The sequence below is a fragment of the Sminthopsis crassicaudata genome, chromosome 4 (genome assembly GCF_048593235.1).
Source record: "Sminthopsis crassicaudata isolate SCR6 chromosome 4, ASM4859323v1, whole genome shotgun sequence".
NCBI classification, from domain to species: Eukaryota; Metazoa; Chordata; class Mammalia; order Dasyuromorphia; family Dasyuridae; genus Sminthopsis; species Sminthopsis crassicaudata.
This window is the reverse complement of record NC_133620.1, coordinates 454,239,168-454,261,671: the sequence shown is the minus strand read 5'-3', so window position 1 is coordinate 454,261,671 and position 22,504 is coordinate 454,239,168. Positions and strand designations below refer to the sequence as shown.

At 45.7% G+C, this 22,504-nt stretch overlaps 1 protein-coding gene across 1 annotated transcript in view; it reads right to left on the bottom strand.

Moving 5' to 3' along the window:
* Window positions 1-970: 970 nt before the first annotated feature.
* The window catches only part of VPS53 (VPS53 subunit of GARP complex), a 127,452-nt gene continuing 105,918 nt past the window's right edge, over window positions 971-22,504 (bottom strand). Inside the window, exons 18-22 of the mRNA XM_074263820.1 lie at window positions 15,157-15,305; window positions 11,757-11,826; window positions 7,149-7,286; window positions 5,052-5,156; window positions 971-4,715 (exon numbers count right to left, since the gene is read on the bottom strand). Of these exons, the coding sequence (XP_074119921.1) occupies window positions 4,545-4,715; window positions 5,052-5,156; window positions 7,149-7,286; window positions 11,757-11,826; window positions 15,157-15,305 (633 nt within the window). The 3' untranslated portion in view covers window positions 971-4,544. The remainder of the gene's footprint in view (window positions 4,716-5,051; window positions 5,157-7,148; window positions 7,287-11,756; window positions 11,827-15,156; window positions 15,306-22,504) is intronic.

Below are 22,504 nucleotides of genomic sequence, written 5' to 3'. Positions count from 1 at the left end.
TACATTTCTACCTTTGTGACATCTCCTACGTCCCCTTCCCTCCCTTGACACTAAAACCATTCTCATGCAGGAGCTCACACCTCCTATCTGGACTGTGTAACAGCCTGTTGCTTTCTCTCCCTACTCCAACCATCCTCCATTCAGCCCTCACTGAATAAACCTAAGGACCTCCTATCATCTCCAGCATCAAACACAGAATCCTGGTTCCTTTTAAAGTACTTAGCTTGAAAAGGTAGCAAAGACAGGCTTCCTTCAGGTCCCAGCTAAATTTCCACCTTCTGCAGAAAGCTGTTCCCAGTGCGCCTTCATCTTCAGGCCTTCGCCCCCAACTTGTCCAGTCTTTAACGTCTTTGGGAATATCTGTCTTCATACAGTCTTCTCCATCGGACTGGGAGGGCAGGATTCTTCTTTTTCCCCCCCTTTCTTTCTTTGTACCCTCAACACTTAGCCCAGGGCCTGGCACATGGTTGTCATTTGTCCTTTATTTTTGAAAAGGACCAATGATACCACAGGTGATGTCTTGACTTGGTGTGAACTTAAGTGAGGCAGACCTGCGACAGCCTCACTCTCCCCAGTCCTGAAGTCCATTCTGCCAAAGTGAAGCCTGGCACATAGTAGGTGCTTAATAAATGCTGCCGCTTTGACTTGTTGCCAGACAAGTATTTTTAAAATGTGCTCGTAAACACCACTTCCTATTCCTGTGCACTATCTTCAGCATGTCAGAAGACCTTAGGGGAGGGAAACATTGACTTTGGGGGAGGAGAACCCAGACAGTGAGAGGGAAGAACACAGCGCCACATGGTTTCCTGATGATTCTCTTCCCTGCTGTCCACTCTGCTTTCTGTCAGCAGTAATGAAACTCATTCTAGCAAATGACATACAATAATGGTTTAATTAGTTACAGTGTCACGCTCCAATATACACCAAGAAATCACTTCCAGATGGGGAACATAAAAGACAACAAAATATACAACAAAAAAACACCACTTTTATTGGAAGGAAATTTACATCTTACATAGGTGTCCAATTTGAGGGTTCCAGAAGCACCCGGTTTGATAAATACAAGGAAATAGGAAATTATTTTACATATAAAAGACATACACATCCTTTATGTAAAGTGGCTTTCCAATATGCCTGTGTGTTCGGTATTTAGCTCAATTCTCTCACCACCACTATGCTTATTTTGAATAAAGATTCCAACCAGAACAAGATACATAAACCATCTGCGAGCACCCTGATTACATGTGAGATGTAAAAAGGAAGCTGAGGCACCGTGGCTGGTGTGTCTATAGTGTTTCAGTACAAAGCATCGTATTCTACCAACATCTGGCTGGGCTCCCTAGCTCCCTCGGCTGATCTGCCAATAGTTAGCTAGATCTTTCTAGAACGAGTCTCTGCTTTGTTACATTTATTTTCCAATTAAGTCAACTGACTGAATATGAGAAAGCAGAAAGGGACTGTTGTCATGAGAAGCAGGGCAAAGTAGTTGCCCGGTGGCTGATATGCCGACCAGCAAGTCTGGTTGGTTGTTTTGGAGTGGGGAAGAACAAGATTCCATTTAATTCAAAGAGAGTTTAGAATTCTCTAGGACAAAGCATTGGCTATTTTTAACCGTAGGATCCCATCATTCATCAGTTTCTACTTCCATGCTATAGACAACATCCCCAATCTTACTCTAGGCTAGTCTCTTCCTGCTCAGGTAAGGTTTATGCTGATTTTTTTTTACTCTAAATAATCCAAAGAAAAGAATCACCACCAATCCAACCCAAACGGAAGAGCACCTTCAGAAGGCATCGCTTTTGGGGGGTTGTAAATGAACAATATTATCTGCAGATATTTGGCTTCATCCATTTTCAAGTGTTTGGGACTTTCTTTTTTCATTAAAGGATCTAGGAAATTGAGAGCAATAGGCATCTATTTAAAGTTAACCAAACAACAAAGCTGTCACCTGTTGCTCTTGTCAGGCAGGTTGCTCCAAAGTGAGAACATGTTACTAGAGCCTGAATATCAAGAGTCTAGTCAGTGTGGAAAAGTCAGGCCTGGGGCATGGTCCACAGCATCAACCTCAACTATACTTAAAGCAGTGAGAAATCAGGAAAGATTATTTTTTGTGATATCTGATTACTTCTAATATACAATAAATATATTTTGGTTAAAGAAAGAGTCAGTAAGATGTCTATCCAAAGAAACCTTTCCATATCATCACAACACAAGGCCCATCTGCAGTATACAGCCCGAGAGAGCACAGTACCTCATCCAACACCTACTGATAGCAGAGGAGGTACTGGAGACTTGGGGCATTGAGGAGTAAGTGTATCTCAGCAGATCATCCCAGAAAGGAACCAGTCTCACTAAATACTGAGAACTAAGCCTTTCACAACCTGCTGAGCCAGTTATCTAAAGAAACTTCCTAGAGACAAAAGAAAACCAAAGAAGGAAATGCTTATTTCATTCAAATATAGTGGGAGAGGGTGAAAGGGAGATATTATCAACTCCAAAGAAAGAAAGAAGTGAAATTCAATTAGTGTCAGCTGAATGATCTTTTCCAAAGCCAAAGCTCTTTCCACCCTGAAAGATGTCCATTGCTAGGTCAGCCCCACAGCGGTCTTCTGATTACCTAACCTGTATGTCAAAATCAAATTATAAATACTCTCCCAAATCCTGATTCCTCATGTGTCTCCCCATCAGTGTCCGACAATCTAAGAAGTCTAGGTTTGAAAAGCCCCCATATAGCAAGAAAAGATCAAAATCAAGGAAATTAATCCGGAAGATCAGAGTTGGGATCAAGTGAAGCAAATCAGGGAAACAGGCTAATGGTATGGAATGATCGACAGAGAGGGAAAAAGTAGTCAAGCCTATTTTTTGATTTTCAAACTCAGCTATTTTATGAATTTCTCAGAACCCTTCCTCATCCTCTCGTCCTTCACAAGTCACGTTGGTCTCCAGCTGACAGGGGATTTGTTGAATGAAGGACTGCATCTCCTCCTTCCTTCCCACACACCTTCTGATATACAGATAACTGAATAAAGAACATAGACCAAAATGGACCACCATTTACCTAGCCATTATTCTTAAGAGTTAATACTAAATTGACTTTCGAAGAAATTTGGTAGTTACAGACACCTCATGCTTTCTGTGGTCACAGGAAATGGCTTCCTAATGATTAAGGAGAAATGTTTGTTCTCTAGGAAACTAAGGGACTTTTGTGCTATTATCTCTGAGAGCTGGTCAGGTTAGGAGGATTGCTAGGAGCAAAGAGGGACTAGCATGGTGGGCCGGCTAAAAGTCAGTTCTTTTTATTTATTTATTGCTGAGGCAATTAGGATTAAGTGACTTGCCCAGGGTCACACAGCTAGGAAGTGTTAAGTGTCTGAGACCAGATTTGAACTTGGGTCCTTCTGTCTTCAGGGTTGGTGCTCTATCCACTGCACTACCTAGCTGCCCTCTAAAAGTCAGTTCTTTCAGACAAATAGTTTGCTTTATAAGCCCTTGGTGCTGTTTTCATTAATAATTAGGTAAGATGGCATTCCAGTTATGTACCTATATAACATTTGTCATTTCAAATTCACCTCAGGAATAGACAGGAACAAGGGCTGTATCTGAATTTCACTAGGATGGAAAAGCATTGGAGGCTGCAGCCCTCCCATAGTGTTCTCTAGTAGGCTTGACTTTATTTTTGCCAAGGGAGATTCCTGGGTTAGCCGGCTACTCAGCCCAACAAGAGCTCCTGGGGCTGTGGGAGTGAGTATGAAGGGAGAGCAGAACAACACAGAAATGGGAATGGGAAACAAGTCCCAAGTAAAGATGATGAGCAGAGTCCTTTCCCCAAAGTAAATGTCTGTCTACTCTCCCAATGGTCACAATATATCCTCAGAGACGACCTCATGGAGCCCACAGACAGGGGCAAGCTTCCTTAGAAGGCAGGAGAAACTAGATCCAAAGCTGGAAAACTTGGAAAGAGCAGAGATGTAACTTGCCCAAATGGTGAACCCAGGCAAAAGCAAACCATAATACCCTAGGAAAATTAGTTGGGTAGCAGGCATGTGCCAGGAGCACTGGTCACCCCCAGACTCAGGGCTCAGAGGTCCCTCCAAAGCACTCTCAAGGGCTAATGGGACAGGATTCCAGAGGGAGGGGGGAAGCAGGCTTTTTACTGCAGCTATCATTGGACAGTTTCAAGCTAAGGAACTTGGGGGGGAAGGCTAGAGGGGACAGGCAACAAGTCCCTAAAAATTACATGACAGTAAAGAAGCTAGTGGATGAAAATCAAAAGCTCAAGACTGTTTTTAGGAATTAGTGATGATTCTGTTAACCAGCCCCTGGTAACAGATACAACCCGCCCCAGACCCCTTTCTCTTTTTCTCCTACCAAATTTGCTTCCTAGTTTAGGTAAGGGGTAAGCACACAATATGGCAAAACAGACATTACCAAACCCAAATTTCCCAGAAAAACATGAGGAGATGCTGCTGATCGAAAAGTTGGAGAGAGGGAGGCAGGCTGTGGAGCTGCCTGTGGAGTGCTGGAGGAGGCCCTCTCCCGCTGCCTTAGAGCCTCTTCTTGATGAGCTTCTCCAGTTTTCGGATGCGGGATGACTCTTGTTCGGGTGTTGGCGCTGTCAGGGACGCGGAGCCAGGCCCCTCGGACGCTGACGGCGGGGTGGGGAGCCTCTGGCGGAAGAGTTCCAGCATGCTGCTCTGCTCACTTCTCTTCAGGCCCTGGGGGAGAAAAGAGCCCATGATATCAAGGGCCCCAGCTGTGCTACCCCCCAAATGACAACATAGTCTTGGGATATTTTAGATCTAAGCAGACTCAAAAGGGCTAAACTACCCAGGGCACCAGGAGCCCTCGCCTGTCCCACCCCCTCATTTTACAAAGAAGGAAACAGAGGTGAGATCGATCAGAGGGGTGAAAGGTCGTGACAAAGGCCCCTTGGCTTCATCTACCAGTCTTTCCACTAACTCAGGCAACTGTGGCACAGGCAAGAGAAAAGGAGAAATGGGGAGGAAAGGGAAGAAGAAGGAAAAAGGGAAGGCCAAGGGGGCAGTGCAGACCTTCATGTCCAGTATCTTCTGGAAGGTTTCTGTGTTACAGTCTGTAAGGAGTTTGATGAGGTTGTCAACAAACACCACCAAAGGCTCATGAGGGGCCATCACCACCTGTGAGAGGGCAAAAGGAACAGACAATCTGGGAGTCCGAGCAAGGCCGCTCCCCTCGCTGCAGCCTGGCTGCCCTCCAACCCGTGCGTCAACAAGAGTCTGATACTATGCCCGTGACATGTGCCCTAAAAGGCCACTAACGAGCCTTTATTTGGCAGCCTCTGCTTGTGCTCTGGGCCCATCACCAACGGACAGAGAAAGGGACCCACAAAACCTACAAAAGCAAAATTTAGCTTCTTTCACTCTTGTGCAAATGGAAGGAGAGTTCTGGCTCTCATTTTGTCTTTTTAAAACTAAGAACATAAGTTGTCACTTCACTATTACATAAATCACCTCCATGTTTTAGTTAAAACAAACAAACAAAAAAACAAACAGAAAAGCAGCAGCAGATGACTGAAGCCGTCTCCCCAGATATGCCCTGCCTCAGAGGACTTTGGAGGGTCTGCCCTGCTCTCTGGCCAGTGTCTTCCCTCGATCCGCCAACGCCAGTCACTTGCTGTCCCACCATCTTCTGGACATCCACCAAGCTCCCTCCCATTCCCAGTTCTGGAACCATCATCCCATCACTCCTGCCACTGCTGCAGGGCGTTCAACCCAAATGTCCGTCCTTGGCCACCACTTCTCTTGGTGCTCCATCAGAACAGAAGCTCCCGAAGGCAGGGCCAGTTTCGCTGCTTTCTTCTCAAGATTTAGTTCTTGGCACACATCAGACACTTAATAAATGCTTATTTCATCAAAACATGTAAATCTGCACAGCCATCGCTCCGAAGAGTTAAAACTAAGCAAATAAGAGCTAAGCACAACACTGACAGTCATAAAATCTAAATGTTAGCCAAGTCCCCTGAATCCCGGCACGTTCTTTATGCCTTCTAACATATTCTCTGGCAAAGAATCATTGAGCTGGTTAGGAGCTGGCGCATAGTCTCTTCCCTCCAATGTTTACTATCAGTAATGCCCAATGTTTTCCATTTTGATTCAGAATACCGAATGTAAACACTCCCCATCAGTAGCTTTGCCTCCCTAATTATGTTCTTTTGGCCTACTTTTTTTTTTTTTTTTTTTAAAGCTTGACTTTTTAAAGTACACAGCAGCTAAGGTGGTACCAAGGCAGTTGTAGCTAATTCAAATAGAAACAGATAGATATCTCAGGAGGGGGGATTAACATAGAAAATCACAAGTTAACATATTTGTTTTTGTTACGCTTTTTTATTTTGTTTTTTATTTTAAATTATTTGTTTGTTATTTTAAATTATTTTGTTAGACATTTCCCAAATATGATTTAATCTGACGGTGAGTTTGACACCCCAGCCTAGTCTGAGATTACAAACATTTTAGGGTTAACCCACATGCCAAGAAGGGAAAGAACTGAACAATGAAAACCACCTGCTGCCCGCCCCATGCCCTACCTCCACAACCACCTCCTGAGGATCACAGGACTGAGTGGGGGAGGAGGGACTTGGGAGTGCAACTGGTACAATTCCTTCACATCACAGGAGTAAACTGAGGCCCAGAGCCGATTTGCCCAATGTTATCAAGAAATTTACTGAGTTTGGATTCAGGCTTGAGTCCTCTGACTCCGACGGGACCAGAAGAAATGAAGGGGACCCCCTGCAGTGATGCTGGAAGGAGGAGATGGAGGCACCATCACAATCACGCTTTCTTTAGCTCTTTCCTCTGAGCACAGCCTGGTTATCCCAAACACCAGGCAGACAGGGAGGCTTCAACCTTGGGTCCTTTCTCTGCTGGAACCAGGCCATTTTCCTAAGAATTTTAAAACCAGCCATTCCCCAGCTAACTTCAATCCTGACAACCTTTGTTCCAGGATCATTTCGCAGGCCTGGGCACAGCTGGCAGAGCCGCACTGGGCCTGGAGCTCAGGTCCCTGATTTTCCCTCCAACAGCCTCGAGACACCCTCTCAATGGAGACTGCCTCGTATGCCAGGCCCCAGCAAGGCCGGAGAGAACCCAAGGGAGGGAGGAACAAGCTGTTACCTTCAGGATCATCTCAGCCCGGGTCATGCCCTTCACAACGATCTTGGTGTAGCTGGCAGGGGCTTTCCTCACCACCTGGGAGCCAATGGAAGGCAGATCCAACAGGACCATCTTCAGAGAATGGGTGTCTAGCAGCAGCTGCAGCAACAAGAAAGGAGTGGCCCCATCAGTGCCCGGCCTAGCCTAACCCTCAGCACGTCTGTGCCAGGGGCAAAAAGAAAGCTGCACCCAGGGGGAGCAGCCGTATCCTTCTCGCCTCACGAGGGCTGGAAGTCCAGGAGCTGTCTATGGGCCCAGCCCCACGAGAGATCAGTGTGGGAGCTCACTCAGGCCTCTCGAGGCACCCCAGGGGCTCAGCACAATGGGGAACCCTCACTTGGCACAGCCCACAGCTGCACAAAACTCCTGAGCTCATGCCAAGCCCGGCTCCCTGACAGCAGGGATTTCCAGGCAGGCAGCACCATTCCTGGCTTTTGGTATTAATCTAGTAGGAGGCAGCCCTGGGAGGGGGAGGGAGGGGGGAGGACCTGTGTCCTGCCACTGCCACATATAGTCTGCATGGCTGAGTGAGCTCCTTTGCCACTTTGTCCTCTAAGACTAGAGGGTGGGCAGAAGGCAGTGGCCCTTATCCAAGGGCTCACAGTCCCTGTCCCTGTTATTCAACCTGCCACTTTTCCCTTTTGTTTCTTTCTGGGTCACAACTGTAAGAGAGGGCACACGGAGGAAACCATGGTTTTCTGTAGGCTGCTTCTAGTGCCAGCACGCTTACCCAGAGTTGGGTCACAAAGCTCTCAGAGCAAGGCAGGCTCCCACCGCCTGCCAGGGAGTGACTCTCGGCCCCTTCCGTGGCGTTTCCACCCCACCAACACCTACTCCTGATCTGCTTCTCCTGGAGCTTCCACCCTAAAACAAACCCACTCTTTTCCCGTAGACGTAGCCCTCTGGCCCAGCTTCTGGCACTCATTAAGCCACTGCATCTCTGGCCATCGCTCCACTCTGGACTCACTCGTCCCAGAGAGGAAGGCACAAAGACCTCCGCAGGCATGTCATTGCCAGGCTCTTTCCTGACATCACTCAGCAACGTCTCCTCCCCTGGTCCACTGTAGCCAGGCCAGATCCTGGTGGCCATTTTGTACTGATCAGGACATGCCCTCTCCTTTCTCAGTGAGCTCAGTCTTATTCTCCTCCGATGCTGACAGAGCCCCAGCCTGAGGATCCCCAGGAGCCACTCCTCCACTCCCCCCAGTTACACACACAGGGGTGGTCAGAGCCCATCATCCCCCACCTTCCATATTCAATGCCTCTGAAACTCCACGATCTGTTCCCAGCCTTTTATCCCGCCATCTCTCCCCCACTACCTCTAAATCTCCTTTTTGCTCCTCACCTCTCTGCCTAGCCCTCTCCTCCTGCCCAATCTAGACTTCAAATGAACACCCTCTTCTCTTCTTCCCCTTTTCTCTCTTCTCAAGCTTTGGAGGTTGACAACCTTTGCTCCCCCCTCCATGTCCAATCAGGTGCCAGAGCTTATCATTTCTGACTCCATAACTTAACATTCTCCCCACCCCCCCTCCTGACTATCTCTCTTATGGACCCTCCAATGCACTATGTCTAGTGCAGACACATCATCTCGTCTGGATTACTGCAGTTCCTTCTGAACTGGTCTCCAGCCTCAAATCTCTCCCCATCCAGTCTAGCCTCCAACTAGGCTGCTTTGTAAAAACCAGCGTTTTAAAAAATAATGTTTCTGATCATGTGATTCCTCCAATTCCATAAGATCACTGGCTCCCCAGTGCCTCCAGGATAAACTCTTGACTTCTTCCACATTGTCCCAGTCTACACGTCCTAGTCCAGTCATCCTGGGGCACCTGGGCTCCTCCCAGATGATGTGCCATCGCCCTATCTTGGCATGGCTTATTCCCAAACTTGTGGTTCACTCACAACCTCCTCTCCTCCATCCCTCTGGATCCTCAGCTTCCTTCCCAACTTTGTTCCATTTTTTACAGGGCTTCTCCCTCCTTCCCCTTTCCCCTTCAGCTGCTTTGTATACACCTTGTCCACACTAGTTCTACTCTATGATGACTGGTTTTACTTTACAACACACTTGGCATACAGTACGTACTTCAATGGTGTTTACTGACTTTGCTGAATATTAATGTGGGCATGAGACGCACATGGATCTCTTATTAAGCTCCTCATGTGTCCAGAAGGACAGATGGTAAAAGGTGAATGAGACAAATATTTTAAATGCTATCAAGAAAAGAAAAGAGACAAGGAAATGTCTACAAATCTTCCCCTTCCCTTTTCTGGGCAGGCGCCTGCATTCGGGCTCCATCCGCTTCTTGGCAAGCTGAGCCGGGAGATTAGGCTAAGCCGTGGCTTTGAATTTCACGGCCTTTGTTCGGGCTTGGGTTACAACCTCCCCTGACACTGTGGATCTGCTCTGGCCTCTGAGTCTCCCTTTGTGAATCTCAGGTCTCAGTTCCACTGCTCCAAGACAGGCTGCTCAAGCTACACCACTCACCCCTGGACTTCCAAGGCTGAGTATTGTCTAACAAGGTAAGTGTGGGCCTGAATTGCAAAAGGGGCGCTGTCTCCTTCTCACTCATTTCTCTTGGTAACCCTGCTGATGCTTGGAATCCCCAGCACCAATATAGCTATATCTCCAACCAGAGATTTGGATTTAACATTTAAGAAGAGTTTCTCATTTCTAAGTGAAAGACAGTGACTGTTCATGCTACCTAATCAAATTGACATCCCACTCACCCCCATACTCCACACCCACCATAATTAGTCTAATTAAGTATTAAATTAATAAAGGTGCTAAATTAGTTAAATGTTCTTTCTGGGGTAAAGACAGAAAATAAAGAGAAAGGAAAAAGACAGATGGGGGAGAGAGAGAAAAGACAAAGAGGGAGAAGGGAAGGAGAGAAAGGGGCTGAAAGGAAGGAATGAGAAAAGAGGAGGAAGAGAAGACAGAAAATAAGTGAAGGAGAAAATAAAGAGAAAAAGGGCAGCAAGAGGAGGGAGGAAAACCTGACAAAAACAGATGAGGTTCTAGATTGATGTAATAAAATAAGACTGTGGTTATCAGACATTAAATCCTTTAAGTCAGCTAGCAATGACTTGGCAAAGCGGCAGACACATGAAAAACATTTTTTGGTGTGAATCTATTTTATATTTCCAGTGGCTTCAGCAAGTCTGGAGTCAGAAATCTCAAAGCAAAGTGTGATCTGCAGAAGGGGACAGGAATCCAGGAAGCACCCAGTGTCACCTCTGATGGCATTCAGCAGTAAGTGAACAGCTCAAGTCTAGAATGCCCAAATTCATATGCTAATGAAACTGGAGACAACATGTTGGGGCATTATTCTGCTATTTTCCAATGGAAAGAATTAGTTCCCAGTATCGAATATGCAAGAGTCAGGGATTTCTGAACACTGGTGGAAATCTTAAGAGTCAGTGGGACTCAGCCAATGAGTGATTCAACTTAACCTCCTGGGATACTTGTTGGGATCATGTTTAAACTTCAATGATCACTGACTAGCTTGCTACCCTCCAGGGCACCGTGAAGATGTTGTGGGGCATTGAGGGGCAGAGGTAAGACACAGGCCTTCTCAGGAATCTTGGACCCTCGCTGGGAAAAGAAAACACACACATGAAATAATTCACAAAGAAACTCCGCAGAGCCACTAGCTATGCTCACTAATTCAGAACAATATGACGGGAGGAAGGCTGGTCTGGATTCAGCTGAGGCTGGGTGAAGATCTTTCTTTCCAATGCAGCCAGCCACTCTATGATTCCACCTGGAACTGAGTTACAAAGAAGAACTAGGCCCTCTTCAGATTCACGTCACATTCTAAAGATGCATAATCACTAAGGAAAGGGACAAGAGAACTAAGTCTATGAGGGCTGAGGAGAGACAAAGTATAAGCTGTGGGAAGATGGAGTTTATGTGTGAGATTGTGTAAGCATTGAAAAAACCCACTTCTTATCTCAGCTCCTCTTCACAGGCATGCATCAAAACCACCTCCATGATGTTTCAGTTGGACAAATATGTATAAAGAGCCTACTACGTGCAAGGCACTGTGCTGGGTGAAGGGCACGGAGGCAAAAGTAAAACAGGCCTGGTCTGGGAGAGCCCTCAGGCCTCTTAGGAAGGCAGGAGAGGCAGGAGTGGGGCTGAGGGATCAGCAGGCCCCAGCCTATCTCTTCTGCTTTGTAACCTGGAAGGATCAAAGCCTTCATGCTTTCCCACATCACACAGGTGGAATATGCCTCCATACGAGTCTGCTTCTGAGGTTATTTTATGCAATTCTATTTCTACAAGGAGTGAAAATGGTCTTTGTCCTTTAGGACACTAGCTGTAGCCAGCCCAGCCCACCACATTAGCGATGGGAAAGTGATTTTTCAAGGCCTTTTAATAAAAGACCCTTGGACTTCTTCCTTTTCTTTTACTTGGAGGCAGCCCGTCAGCATGTGCTAGTAGGGCATTCCAAATAGAGAATTCCTTGTTCCCTTTCCCATCACTGGCACGGACTCACCCCCGTTCTCCCCCCACACCAGGTGAGGCTGCCCAATGGTTTGGGAGCTTGTCACAAGTTTCTCTCTCACCTGTTCTGCTCCCACCATGCTGATGGGCTTGCACTTGAAGAGATGGTTGATGAACTTGGGAATGAAGGAGCTGTGAAAAGAGGTCAGCAAATCAGCAAGTTTCCATTTGGGTGAAATACTACCCATGTGTCTTTCATTCCATCCTTACCCTCAATCCTCAGGTCCACAGGAAGTGGAGTAAACAGATCAGGTTTGTACACACAACTGCTACTACACAAAAACAGAGGACAAAACCAACGATAGGGGAGCTTCAGGTGGATTTGGACAGAGACACAGAATGAAGGTGGTTTTTGTTTTATCATCTGCTCAGTTTTCCTTTGTGAAATGTAAATCAATCTTATACGTTTATTTTATAACTTAAGAGGGGCAGCTTGGGACCGAGTGTCAAGTTAGAAGGATCTTGCAGATCTATGTGTGACCCTGGCCAGATGACATAACTTCTCATATTTAATTTGCACTGGTGGGAACACCAGTTGCTAAAATCCATTTGCTTTACAACTTTTTTTTTTTTTTTTTGCTTTACATTTACAAAAATCCTTTGCTTACTTTCTATTGTATGCATTGGGATTTTGAGGGTTATGTTTTTAATGGTTTTTAAGTTTGTATTATAAAGTTTAATTCAACTAAACATTAAATAGCTTTCCTAGAAAGGCACTATGTTAGTGCTGGCGCTCCAAAGATAAAAAAGGAAAGCCCTGCCCATAACATTCTATGAGAACAGAACATGACAGAAACAAGTAAAAAAGTGCCAAGTCTGTACAGAGGAACTTCCAAAGGGACAGAGGCCTAACAAATAGGGGAAGACTCCAAGAGCATCCTTGGACAGTGGACTGAGTTCTGCTATATGAAGCCTTTACTGGTTTCAGATGCAGAAATGCCAAAGGCAGGGTCTAAAATAAGGAGCATCCTAGCAGGGCCTCTACCTCTCTCATCTGGTCATGGGGAGTACAGAGATTTACTTCCAATAGCCAGAGCTGACCTGCCCAGTCCTCTCAGGGGCAGCAGCATTTAGCTGCAGACAGTGGATGATGTGAAAAGATGGGGGGGGGGGGAGAAGGAAGGCCGTGTGGGGCACATGCAGTGGAAATGCCGGCCACGAGAGTTTAAGTTCTAATTGATGCTCGCTACCTGGAGGATTGGCAGGTCCGTTAACCTCTCTAAGTCTCTTTAAAAGAAGGGATTCCACTAGATGCCTGTTCCAGAAGTCTGGGCAAATGGTCTGATTTGAAGAAGAAGGAAGGAAGGAAGGAAGGAGAAAGCCAGGGATCGAGGAACGCCATCCCTGATTTAAAAAGTGCTCTCCTCTTTTGACTCAAAAGGAAGAGTGATGGCGGCCTCAAGACAAAGGGGGAGGCCCTGGTCTTCTGACCCCATTTCAGGACAGTCACGAGCCTACTTTGCAAGGGCAGGAGGTCATGACCCTCTGAGTTCTCCCTGTAGCCTTGACCTTCCTGAGAGGCAGAAGCTTCATGCCCCACCTACTCAGTGTGGACTTCATGGGCCATTTAATGGGATGCGGCTCCCCAGGACATTAAGGCTCGTGCTGGGACCAGCTGAGAAAATGGATTTCTGAGCTCTCTTTATGTTCACTAAAGCAAGCAGGCCCCTGCACAATCCCCGTAGGAGGTTTTAAGCATAATAAATTTTCAGTGAGACAGAATTTCTAACAGTGATTATGGGGAGCGTCAGGATATGATTTATCAGGCGGTGCTCTTAATGCAAACTAATGAGTACCCAGAGAGAGAAGAGGGAATGTTGGCTCTTACTTCATTTGCCACAGTGCAAACATTAACGCCCCGTTGGAGATCCCACCATATCCTTTTCCTGACAAACTAAAACTGAGGTTGACTGTAAAACCCAGCCCTTACTTGTTATTCCTTAAAGATTAATTGTTGAGAAAAACAGGGGGAAACCTCAGCCTTATCTGATTAAAATTTGGAGAGAAATCTGCAGGTGAAATGTGGGTACGAGCCTCTTTGCTGGGGAGCACAATGTGAACACGGCAGTGTCAGTCAGGGCTGGCTGGCCATCCTTGGCTCCACCGTCTCAGCCTGGACGCTACTTGGCTACTTTGAGCTGCCTGCCTGTGCCCCAGGATCTTCTGGTGGTCTGGGGACGCTTGTGGACCAGACCCCTTCTCTAAAGACTATTTATCTTCACTCGTCACAGAAGACATTTCAGTTGGAATGAACTAAATTTCAGATGGAGGTGAGTAAAAATCAGTGCAACTTTTTTTTTTCTCATCCAAGTTCACAAACCCCCTGAAATTTATCCACACCCACCGGGGAAGCCCAGGATAAGAGGGCCTGTTTTATGTATTGGAACTGGCACACCTTCAGGGGAAGCTTGGAAGCCTGGGCTGAAGTCAGGCTTCTGACTTCAAGGGGCCAAAATTCCTGTGTTCAGAGTCATGCTTGGAAGGAGCCGTGCACAGGCTCCTGCAGACCAAGGGGCCGGTCCTGGGACATTCTCCCTGGGCTGCCACCCTGCAGCTGCCCTCCCCCACATAAGTGGGGCACGTCACCCCGGCTGGGTTCGGCTCTGTGCCGCATGCTGCAGCTGGTTGTCTCTATCAGACACAATCAATGCCATAGGATTCCAGGAGTCAGAAGGGACCTCAGAAACTGCCTTATTTTACAGGTGAGGAAACTCAGGGGCAGGGAGATGGGAGGCAGGAAGCCCCAGAGGTGAGATGACTATTTTTGCCTTTCTTTGTATTCCCAGCTCTCAGCATGGTGCCCAGCACACAGTAGGTACTTGTGAGCAATGCTGAATGGATGAGAGACTGAACCGATATTCTAGGATTTTGGAGATGGGGCATTTCACTCTGCCAGACTGCCTGGGAAACAAGGACGTATTCAGTCTATCAACAGCATTTTTAAGAGCCCCAAACAGATAGGAGACAGGGAGCAGGCACAAAGATTCTTAACTCTGTGTGTGTGTGTGTGTGTGTGTGTGTGTGTGTGTGTGTGTGTGTGTGTGTGTGTGTGTGTGAGAGAGAGAGAGAGAGAGTGAGTGTGTGTGTGTGAGTGAGTGTATGTGTCCTGGATGCTTTGGGCAGCAGTTGAGTAAAGCCCAGGAATCCCTTCTCTCAGACCAGTGATAATAAATATTTATTAATTTGAATTTTTGAGGCAGAGGGGTGAGGCAGTCAGGGTTAAGTGACTTACCCAAGCTCACACAGCTAGTAGGTGTCCAGTGTCTGAGCAAGACCAGTGTTTTTAAATGCAAAAATACAATACACAGAACAGCAAACCAAACTAAACCAAACCAATGTCAGGGGAGATAATAGGGTCACTTCTTTCCAACCCAAGTTCACAGGCTCCTTGAAATCTATCTACAGACTCTAAGTTTTTCTTAAAAAAACACAAAATGATAAAAGGAAATATCCCAGACTTACTTTGCAAATTTGATGCAGAACTGAGTGAAGTACTTGCGGGTGGAGGCCAGGTTGTCACGGATGATGGGGACGTTCTGCTTTATGTGAAGAATCACAGAGGTGACGTATGGACTCTGGTCACCAACGTGCTCAACATTTTGCCATTGCATCTGGAAAAGGGAGTGCAGAGGAAGCTTTGTGAGTCCTTGACCAGAGAGAGGGCAGGGGGCTATGCTTTTAGAGACAGAGTAGAGATAGGGCAGGGAAAGGAGAATAAGTCTGAAACCTTAGAAATTTCACATGGTTGCTAAAGGAATCTCCCCAGCTTGCCTTGGGCGAGCAGGGTATGGGATTGTCAAGACATGACCTAAGAGCTCATGCTGTTCTTAGCCCAGACAGCCATGCACAAAGCCCATGCCTGCTCTCACCTTGTTACTCATGCTTGGAACAATATCTTCATCTTCAATAAAACTGTATACACATAAGGAATTTAGGTGGTGTTTTCAGAGCAGATCCAACTAGGGATCCCATTGTCTGTCAGCTACCCTACCCCTTCTCATGTGGACTACGTAGTTCATCATATGAATTTTCTAAAACTTGAAATTATGAAGAAAAAAAAAAAATCTATGAATGGATCCTTTGTGTGGAATAGGGGCCTATATGTGCCATTACGCTATCTTTGAGTATATTCTCTTCTAGTCCAAGGACCACCGGCAGATGCTCCACATAGTAAACTGTCTGTATCATCCAAAAAACCTTGTACACTCAACAGAGACCAAACAGAATCATAACGTATACCAAGCACAATTCTCTACTCAAAATAGTTTTTCCAACCTTCTGTGGTCAAAGCCAAAGCTTGAGGGTTATTCCAAAAGAAAATAAAACCAGGAGAGTTATTATTTCTGAGTATCCAAACCATCAATAGTCTGCTATCAATTATGTGTGTAAGGTTGGACAAAACCCATGATGCAAGTAGTCCAAAGCACTAGAAAACTGAAAAATATTGCTTTCTATGATTCCTACCAGCCTTAGTTATGTTTTGCTTTAGTGGATATGAAAATAATATGCATCCCTTAAGCATACACGGGCTGAACAACAGGAAGATGGAAGCCTGGTGCCTTGCTAGGAAGCAGGGAGAAGCCATGCTAGGATCAAAATCTGGAGGAAGGATTACACGCAGATTACTGAGAGGTGACCACACTGTGATGGATTAAACGAGAAGATCCCGCTCGTCCATCAAAGCCCAACTCAACTAATAGCTCCAGCTGATTATCAATCAATTGGTATTTTTATCAAGAGCTAACTGTGTGCCAGACACTTGCTAAGGGCTGAGGATTCAGAAAGAGGCAAATGACAGCAACTGCCTTCAAGGAGCTTACTCTGTAATGGGAGCAACACTATGCAGACAAATCTATACACAGCAAGCTGCTGAGGAGCAATAGGAAATAGCTAAAAATGAAGGCACTAACTAAGAAGGGTTAACGAAGGCTCCCAGTAAAAGGAGGGATTCTAGTTGTGACTTGAAGGAAGCCAGGGACCAAGAGTCAGAAGAGATGAGGAAGAGGGCTCCAGGCATGGAGGGCAGGCAGAAAAAAATGGCAGGAGCCCAAAGATGGAGAGTCTCGTCCAGGAAACAGCCAGGAGGCTGGTATCACCAGGTCAAAGAACACATGGAAGGGTAAGGAGAGGGTAAGGCTTTTCGCATTAAACATATTTGACCCTGGAAATGAGAGAGAGCCACAGGAGCTTATTAAGTAGAGGGATAGGATGGCATATCTTTGCTTCAGGAAAAGCAGACCACACCCCCCCCATCCCAAGCAGGCTACCGCAGTAATCCAAATGTGAGGTGATGAGGGGCTGCATTCTAATGCTAGCAGTGTCAGAGGAAAGAAGCCAGTACCTTTGCCAGATGTGGCAAAGGGGTGAAATTGCCAGGTCTTGGGAACAGCTTGGCTATGGGGAGGAAGAGATATTGAGGAGTCCAGGACAAGTCCTCCTATACTGTGAGCCGAAGGAAATGCAAGGAGGGTTTAGAGGAAATGTACAGTTCCATTTTTGATACAATGAGTTTAAGATGTCAGAAAAGCAACTGAAGGTCAGCAGAGAGATTTGGGTGGGATACATAGTTCTGAGACTCAGCACAGAGATCGTAATTAAATCTCTGGGAGCTGACGGGATAGAGAAGAGGCCCTAGGACAGACAAAACCTGAGGAGACAACTAGGATTAGAGAGCATGAGAGAAGAACCAGGAGATGTCCTAAAATCCAGAGAGAAGAGATTATCTAGAGGGGGAGGGTGAATCAAGGCTGTGGAGAGGTCAAAGAGAATGAGGCCTTTGGCTCTGGCAGCCAAGAGATCATTATAACTGGTTTGAGGGAGCAGGAGGCCCTGGAGGAAAAGCGCTAATTCACATCCAGGTCTTGCATGTGCACAATGTTTCAGCAGAATGATAAGGTCGGAAACTAAATTGATTATAAGGGAAGAGAATAGGATGAGAGAAAATAAGGACATCTGTTGTAGACTGCCTTTTTAGAGGAACTTAATTACAAAAGACAGAAGAGATATAGGATAATAGTAAGGATGGAAGAATCAAGAGAGGATTTTTTTTTTAAAGCTAGGGAAGACATGGGCATGTTTACAGGCAACAGGAAACGATCCCAGAGAGGAGAAACTGGAAAAAAGAGTGAGGCTGAGAGGGGAAGCACTCTGCAGGAGGAGGCAGGTTGGAATAGGATCATCTGGGGGGTACCTTGGACCACTTGATCACATGAAACCGAGGTGAAGATCTCTCTCCTGCTCTTAGGTCCTTCTCTCAGATGACCTTCATTGCATCATCTGTCTTCAGGTTCTATTCTGTTGCTAGACTAGCAACTCCTGGAGAACTAAGACTGTCTTATTTATCTCTGTATCTCTTCTGGGGTTAGCACACAAGCTGGAGGCAGTAATTTGGGCAATTTGTTAACATCTTCTGAATGAATGAGATTTATAAAGAAAAGTCCAAAGCTAATCAAGGCCTTGCTGAACCCATGTGCTGACTTTCTCTGACCAGCATGGTAGCATCCACTCTCCACTCCTTTTCTTTTTGTCTTATTCTATTCTGGAAACTGTATCTCTCCTTCTTGCCCAAGCTGGAAGTACAATGGTCACTTAGGGGCCCAAGTTGAAGCCGATTGCACAGAAAATCTAGTCTGCTCTATTTCTCCAACCTGGATGGTCTGCCCCTTCTTCAGCAGGCTAGTGGCCCACCAAATTAGTGCCAGGCTTAAGTGTGAACAAGTACTCAGCCTTAGCTCTCCAGAACGCTGGGGTTCAAGGAATCTAGCAGGCCCATCCTTGCCAGCAACAGGGACCAGAGGTATGGGCTGCCCATCACCAGACCATGCTCCACTCAGATCTTGGTTGTATCTGGAAGTGGGAGACAAGGAATATCTCTTCATGTCCCACCAAAGTGTAGATCCTTTAATAATGAGAAGAATGAAAACACGAGAATTCTAAGTTGGCCTCCCAGAATGATGCCGATCTTTCAAAAGAATACCAAGCCAAATACTCCATGTGCACAAAAAGAGGTTCACAATTCTGGGGTCTTGATGTTTCTTGGCAAGAAAATAGGGAAAGGGGAAGGGGGCACAAGGAAGAGGTTGATGTGGATGGTCCTGAGGCTCCTATAGACATTCAATGAGCCTGTGAACATGTTTCTTCACAGGAGCTACTGAGGCTGTGCTCTCTGGGGAAGGACTTCACACATGCACAGGGCAAATGACAGATTTTAAGAATCATGTATTCAACCAACTCCATCATTGACAAAGTAAAAATGAGCTGTAGTAATTTGGTCCAGATCCCACAGCCACTTACTGGCCAGAACCACAACAGAAAGCTACCTTCCACACAGGTGCAGAGAGTCCAGATTGCTCCACAGAAATGTCTGTCCAGGCTAGTGCCCATTTTATGTTCTAACAAGGTCCAACCTGAGCACGTCCTCAAAATCTTTCCAGGCCTGGCTTGCCAAGGCTTGCCCTTGGGCAGGACCCAGGGACAGCTCCATTCCCTAATGAGGCCCTGGAGGAGAAGCAATAACTCACCTTCAGTTCTTAGTTATGTGTAATGTTTTCCTCATTACTTTTTTATCTTATTACCAAGGCTTTTCCTTCAATCTGATTTTAGGGAATTGACTCCACCCAAATGATGAGAAAATTCTTTAGGTGATGCTAAATGATCTCATCAGGGAGAGGCCAGAACCTTATGCCCTCAGAGTCTCCAAGTAATCTCATCTTTCTCTTCTTCCCTCCTCCCCACCTTATTTATCTAAAAAACAAAACAAAACAAAACAAACCCAAAAAACAACAATTGGATGGAGGAGGGACAAGGCAAATGATGCAAAGGAGCTTTCCAGGGTGACTGGGCGGCTTTCTTTGTAATCCATCAATTCACAACTAGCAGCAGCCCTCAGAACTGCAATGACAAAGAATCCCCAGCTCATAAGAGCCCAGTTAAAAACTGCAGTGATTCCCTTTGGAGATGGAGAGCCCCGAGGACCACACAAAAGGCGTTCACGTCCCCTCATCATGGACAGGAGCCAGCCATGTGAGTGGGAAAACTGGGCTCAAGGCACGCTCCTGTGTTCCCTGAGCAAGCCGCTTGGCTCTAGGAGTCACCCAAGACTGTGTGGGGAAGCCCCCTCTGCCAGGTTTGATCCCTGCTCCAGGCCTATCGACATCACCCTGGAGAGAACTCCAACTACTAACAAGGACCGAGCACCTGGGCCAATATCTAATGGCAAAGCTGTAGGGTGTTTTGTGGGCCCTCCCAAAGCCAGTAAATCCCTAAGTTTTGGAGGATGGGCAGCGGGTCTGAGAAGAGAAGGGGCTGCTGAGAAGCATGAGTGACGGAACTGGAATCCAGACCCAGCCCTCCGCCATGTGCTGTCCTGCCTGCCAGGACCCATCTGATAAAACAGACAGGGTACAACTTAAGTCGGGAAGGGGATCAGGGCGGGCTGGAGTTGCTATGGGAAGACTGCGGTCAGCAGGTTGAAACAGTAATGCCTCCTTTGTGACAGGCCCTATGCTAAGCAATGAAAATACAAACATGAAGAAGAAAGCCAATGGCTGCCCTCAAGGAGCTTACGATCTGGAGGGAAGACCACACATGAAAGGAAGGTGGAGAGCATGCCTTTCTTCAATGGAGGCTGGGGGAGGAGCTCTTTGACCCACTGGGTCCTGAAGGATGACTAGGACACAGTGCCAAGACCTTCTGGGGGGTGGGGAAGGGAGCAGAAAGGACCCTGGGCTGCCCGGAGCTCTGCCAGCTAGCTCTCCTAACACCTGCCACTGCTCCACTGAGGAGCACTAAGTTTAAAAACAATACCGATTCATCATTTTGGTCCACTAAGGTTTAAAAAAAAGGAGAATGTGTACTTTAAAAAGTGATGGCACAAGGGCTTTACCAGTGTCTGGCTGTCCTGTCCCTCCCTCCAATGGTTGGAGAATTATTTCAATGGCTTTGCCTTATGGCAACTCTGTGGGTTTGACTGTTAACTTCCCCTGACAAACAAATCTACTGGTAAAAGAAATTCCATTACTCTCCTGGATTTTTATCCACAGTAGATCTTGTTCCTTAAAGTGAACAGTTGTTTAATTGTAAGAAAGAACAAACATCATTAAAAGCCATCATATGAACCTAACTTCTGGTCAACTTTGCACCTGATATTTTAAATGGAGTTGTCCAACTTGCAAATCTTTTCTTTTCTGCTTTTCTTAGGATTATTCCAGCTGGTATTTTCTGGGAACAAGGTAGCACCCAAGATGCAGGGAAAGGATGTCAGGTGAGGAAATTAGTGATATAATGATTAAGAAAAGTATGAAGAGAAAAATACTTTGAGGGCAGACAGGATCAGCAGAAAGGGGAAAAAGGGAGAAGAAAGAAAAAATGTGGGGGTGCAGTTTGGAGGAAGGAAAAAAGTAAAGGTGAAGGATGGAGATGAGAAAAGGGAGGAAGAGAAGAAAGGGAAAGAGGATGAGGAGGGAGAAGGGAAGAGAGAGAAAAGAGAAAAAAGAAAAAAAGGAGAGAAATAAAATAATGTCCAGAATGAGAGAAGGGAGGAGAGGCGAAAGAGGAGGCAAGGAAGTATCATTCTTCATAATGTCAGAAGGCAAAGGCCCAAAAGCAACAGTAGCTTTAAAAATAATGTTCCACACTACACTACTAGTGGAGATGTGAACTGGCCCAAACATTCTGGAAAACAATTTGGAATTATACAAAACACCTGATTAAAATATCCAGGGTTCTGCAATGCATGTATTCTAAGGAGGAAGTGGCAGACTGTGGCTACCCACAGGTTCATGTTGTATTACTCTGTGTACTGATTTATGGATTCATCACCTCTCCATTTGAATATAAACTCACTGAGGACAGTGTTCTTTGTCCCTGCGTTTGTAGTCCTCAGTGCCTGGCAGGTGGGGCATACTTAATCAATGCTTGTTGATATACTGACTAGAAAATGGCTAAACAAAATGTGGTGCATGAATGTAATGGAACATTATTGTGCTGTAAAAAAAAAAAGAGGAATCCCAAGGAGTCAGTCACAAGATGCACAATCAACTTAGTCAAACTAGGAAAACAACTGAAACCTAATGCTGTGGAACTAACTTGATTCCAAGCTCTCCCTTCTTTAAAGGAGCTGGAAATTATGAGTGTAAAGTACTATAATGTCAGCCTTTTTAATGTCCTGGTGCGTTCTGCTAGATATTTCCTTGCCTCCATCTTCCAACTTGTGTATTCCTAATAATAAAGGGTGGATTTGGGGGTAAAGAAGAAGAAGGGACAGACATTCCTTGACCTAAAAATACACTAGGAAATGTAGATAATATAAAAACAGAAGATGTCAATAAAATGCAATTTTGAAAAAAGAAATGTGGTCAACAAAGAGAAGCATTTTATCATAAAAAATGAACTGAAACATTTTCTCCAACAAGGAAGCCTTTAGAGATTGATGAGCTCACTGATGGTCGACGCAAATGAGGATTGTGTCAGTCTAAGAGACATTCAAGCCAAAAGATAACTTTCTGCTTCTTCTAAAACTTTCTAAAGGCACCTTCGTTTATCTGTCATAGGAATTTCAATTAGTGAGTAAAGACTAGGTCTGAGAGATCTGTGCTTTCACTACAAGCAAGAAGGGGTAAAGCTCGCATCACAGCCTTTGACTGTCCTCATGAGGGTTCATTCTCCTAACTTCTATTCATTTTAATCCCATATTAGACATTACATTTAGAATCATCTATTAACAATAATGTTTTATCTTCCAAGATCATCACTTATTCCTTGATGTCTTCGAGAGCAAGTATAAGCTCGTGATGTGAAGAATTTTAATTGA